General features: G+C 62.0%; 1 protein-coding gene across 1 annotated transcript; it reads right to left on the bottom strand.

The window, feature by feature from the left end:
- On the bottom strand, positions 1-2874 carry CSDC2 (cold shock domain containing C2). Its single transcript, XM_044684535.1, has 3 exons — positions 2449-2874; positions 645-767; positions 1-163 (listed from the first exon to the last, which is right to left on the bottom strand). The coding sequence occupies exons 1-3, from the start codon at positions 2625-2627 to the stop codon at positions 1-3; spliced, it is 465 nt and encodes a 154-aa protein (XP_044540470.1). The 5' UTR covers positions 2628-2874.
- Positions 2875-4221: the final 1347 nt, after the last annotated feature.

The raw sequence follows: 4221 nt of genomic DNA, 5'->3' as shown, positions 1-4221 counted from the left end.
CTAGGAGCCGATGATCTGGCCAGACCACGTCTCGTGCTTGGTGTGGGGGGCCAGATGGGTCAGGACCACCTCCACGGCCTGGAACTTCTGGTTTTTCGGGGGGATCGGGCACATCTTATATGTCACCTCATCTCCTTCCACAGGCACATACTCTCCCTCGATGCTGGGGTTCCAAAGGGAGAGAGAGAAGAGAGATGTGAGGTCCTGAGGCCAGTGGGGGAGGAAGGGGCTGAAGACCAAAGCCAGCCACTCTCGGCCCCCCCAGCCTGGCAGGGGCCACTCTCCAGCCTCAGGAGGGGCAGCTTCCAGGCTCCCTGCTCCCCAGATCTGCAGTCAAGGCCAAGTAGGAAGGATCAGACCAGCACTGGGGATTTCCCAGTCATATTGAGATTTAAGACAGTGGAAATTTTAGGGCCTGGAATGTTGTAAAAATACCCTGAAGATGCCCTCGAGGATGGTGCAAAAGAACACAGAAATGCCCTAGAAAAGGGTACAAATCCCCAGGGGAAGAAATGCTTGCTGGGAAAGGAAGCATTTCACATGAGTCCCAATAACTGCTTGGGGGGGGGGGGGAAGGATTTCAGCAGAAGCTCCAGACAAAGGGGTGAGCCTAGGCCACTCCCCGCCTGCCTCCCAGGACTTACTCAGACACGTGGACAAATATGTCTTCTGTGCCGTTCTCTGGAGTGATGAAGCCATGGCCCTGGGATCGGGAAAATTGCTTGCAGACGCCCTTGAATACAGGCCCAGCAGAGGCCCGAGCAGTGCTAGGAGGAGGAAGAGAGAAGGGGAGACCCAGGAAGTTGGGGTGAAGAGAAACCCGAGGGTTGGGGGGACCTCCAGAGCTGGGCCCAACGCCACCAGGTGGGGATCTCCCTGGCGGCCTTAAAGGCAGGAGAGCCTGAGGGAGGCATCAGGGAGGAGGGCCCAGCACATCCCCAGTTCTGGAGACTACATGGGTCAGGGAAGGAACTGAGGCAGGCCCGGCCCAGGAGGGACAGCCCTGGAGGAAAGCTCTGGTGCCAGGCAGAGCGTGCAGGTCTGAGCGGTCAGGGTAGCCCTGCCCCGCCCCCCAAGCCCCTGTGGTTCCCGTGACATGCAGAACCAATACAGTAAATTCTTTGTTTGCCGGCTAAAGCTCTTCACAACCCAGAGAACGCCTTGTCCTCCCTTTCCAGGGATGGAGTCCCTTCCACACCATCCATGTGGACCTACCTGGGGCTCTTAGAACCAAATGCTCCACTGATTGAAGTGCCTCCCGCCCAGCCTTGGGCTCCCAGGATCCCCAGCTTCCTGCCAGCCTCCCTCCCTCCTCCAGGAGGCCTTTGCTGGGGTCCCCAGCCCATTTATGCTCTCTTTCATGGGGATTATCCACGCCCCCCTCAGAGCAGAGGCTTCCTGAGGGCAGGCCCTGCTTTCCCCTTCTTTCTAGCACTCGGCACATACTAGAGCAGGCAGTGCTGGGTCCTCGATTGCTTGGAATGTGGGCTCGGAAGAGGGAAGCTGTGGAGGGCTGGCCGATGCCCTCACCTTCCTAATTCCCCATGGGCCCCATTGCCAGAGGTGAGCCTCGCACCCTGAACCCAAACAGGAGTAGGGAGATGCATCGCCGATGATGATGATGACAGCCTGTGCCTTTATCCCCAGCAGAACCGAAATTCCAGGAAGGCAGATGCTAGTTTAGTCTGGGTTTAGTTTTTCTTTTGGCCTCAATGTGGCCAGTGCCTGGAGCTTGGTTGGTGCTTAATAACTGCTTTCTGCCTCATTATTTTAGTCAGAGAGATTGTGAAAAGAGCAAAACAGAGTTTCTGGGGCTAGAAGGTAACCTGTGGCCTTGAGACCATTTGTGGGATAAAAGAAAGATGACTAAAACAGAACCTGAGGCCCTGGGACCACGAAGAGGTTACCTGACTCCCTGGGGCCTCAGTTTACTCCTCTGTAAAAAGAGGGCTTGAGCTAGCTAGTCTTGAAGGGCCTTTGCCTTGGCTTTTCTCCTGCTCCCCAGGGTCCCTTAGTCTGCCCCTGCCTGCTTCCAGAACCCCGCACTGATGTCAGCTGGCATCTGACCGCTTCCCAAGATTGGAAGGTGAGGAACTGGGGACAGGCAGTGAAGACCTAATCTAGTGATGGTGAACCTTTTAGACATCGAGTGCCCAAACTGTACCCTCATGCTGCATGTGAGCCGCCCCTTTACCCCAGACAGGGGAGGGAGGAAACGCTCCCATTGGGGATCCTGGGCAGAAGAGTGAGCCATTGGGAGAAACGTGTCACACGTGGAGAGGGGGAAGGGCGGGGCCCCTCTTGCATGCTCCGGCACGCGTGCCACAGGCTCGCCAACACCGCTCTAATCCATCCCATCCAATGAGTCCCTATGCCCACTGCTTTCCCAGGCTTCCGGGGCAAAGGGGAGAGAGAAGAGCCAGGGGTTGGCCAGGCCGGCCTACTCACGCGGAATAGGTCCTGGTTCTCTTGGTGGGGAGAGGGCTGGGCAGGTCTCTGAGCAGGAGGCTGCTGCCGCGGTCCCAGATCCGGCTCCCCTCCCGATGGAAGGGGAAGGTGGGCCACACAGGAGACTTGGGGGAGTGCAGAGGTGGCACTACTGGGGGTGAGGTGGGCTCAGAGGACATGGCGGAAACGTCTTCGGGGTGTGGTGCACACGGGGTGGAGGGGAACCTGGATGAAGCCGAGCTCCGCAGAGTCCGGATGCCCCCCTGAAAGCTGCCTGCAGGTGGCCGCTTCCTTCTGGAAGGGAAGAGACGCGTGGATGAAGCTGGGGAGCAGCTGGGGCCTTGCTGAGCCAGGAGGGAAGGCCAGGGCTGGAGGGGTGCCCCCTCGGGGCTCCCCACTCCTGGGAGACGCTATTATTGCACGGCTGGCTCAGAGCCCCCATTGCCAGCCCATTCACATGACCTCGTCCCGGAGCAAGGAGAGGGCCAGCACTCCCCCAGCGCTTCCCAGGGATGCCGGGGCCCAGCAGGACGGCACCTGCGGCGGGTGTTGCCGCCAGCCGGACACACGGTGGCGCTAGACGTCTACCAGAGCTGCCGTTGCCACTGGCTTGGGGGGATGGCGAGAACCCAGAGTCCGGGTGCCGCCCCGCAGCCCCTAGTCTATTCTCCTCCAGGGACAGGAGCCTGGGCTGAAGGGCAGCTGCGGGGCTCTGGGCCTCCCTTTTAGCCTCTGCAAAATGGGGAGAATGTCGGGGCTCGCTCGCTCCCCAGGCTAGGGGATGTCGAGTAAAGGCAGCCCTTCTCAGGTCACCCAGGGAGGGGTGCCCGCGCCTGCGGTGAAGGACCCGGCCGTCTGCTTGGGGGAGGGACGGGCGGGACTTCATGGAGGGGGAAAGGAGGGCTCCTCCCGCTTCCCCGGGAGAGCCCAGCGGCCTGGGCAGGCTGAGAATGGAGGAGCCCCAGGGGGCAGGCCCGCGTGGGAGACTTGGGGCAGCCTTTGTTCGAGGTGCCGCAGCTGGCCCGGCTTCCTTCCAGCTTTGTCTCTCCTCCAATAACAGCCGTGTCTCCTGCCCCCCCCCCCCCGGGATGTTTACAGAGATGGGGGGGTTCCGGCTGCAGCCCGGATTCAGCCTCTCTTCTAGGCCTGGATCTGCTTCTCCCCCCACCCCCTTGCCAGCCCCAACCACTGTTATTCCCGGGTGCCAGCCGAGTGCCAGTCAGTGCCAGCCAGCGCCGGAGGCAGCGTCCTCCGCGGGGCCTCGCTCGGCCCCCTGCCAGGAGGAGGCTGAGCTGCTATTTCTGCCGCCCCGGTTCTGCCCTCGCCGCGCACCCCGCAGCGCCTGTCAGCCGGAGAGACGTGATGGAGGCTGCGGGGCGGCAGCGGCCTCCCTCTCCCTCCTGAGCAGAGCTTCTAGCCAGAGACCACGCTGGGAGCAGGAGGAACCCGAGAAAAGCCCCCCGCCCCCACCGGCCCGCCCGAACACCCGACCCTAGTCCTGCGCCCTTGGGCACATCGCCGCCGCTGTCCAATGGGAATCGTGAGGGGGGCAGCGCTTTGGGAGCCTTCAAGCGCCCAAGCAGCGCAGCGGCTCTGTGCCTTCCTGGGGTGGGGGGGCTGCTCCGGGCCAGTCAGGGGGAGCCGCCCCCCAAGGCCCTTCCTTGGCTCCTGCAGACTTTCCGAGGATCCGGCTGGCTGGGGGGGGGGGCGGCCAGGGGCAGACCCGCCCCCTTCCTCAAGCGGCACTTGCCCCCCCCCATCTCCTTCCAGGGT

The sequence above is a fragment of the Gracilinanus agilis genome, unplaced genomic scaffold (genome assembly GCF_016433145.1).
Source record: "Gracilinanus agilis isolate LMUSP501 unplaced genomic scaffold, AgileGrace unplaced_scaffold52573, whole genome shotgun sequence".
Lineage (NCBI taxonomy): Eukaryota > Metazoa > Chordata > Mammalia > Didelphimorphia > Didelphidae > Gracilinanus > Gracilinanus agilis.
This window is presented reverse-complemented; position numbering and strand designations above follow the sequence as displayed.

Excerpts from the sequence above, each read along its gene's own strand:
- CSDC2 (XM_044684535.1), bottom strand. The coding sequence starts at position 2,627 with ATGTCCTCTGAGCCCACCTCACCCCCAGTAGTGCCACCTCTGCACTCC. Across the intron at positions 768-2,448 it reads AGAACCAGGACCTATTCCGC|CACTGCTCGGGCCTCTGCTG; the intron begins GTGAGTAGGCCG and ends TCCTCCTCCTAG. Across the intron at positions 164-644 it reads ATATTTGTCCACGTGTCTGA|CATCGAGGGAGAGTATGTGC; the intron begins GTAAGTCCTGGG and ends TTGGAACCCCAG.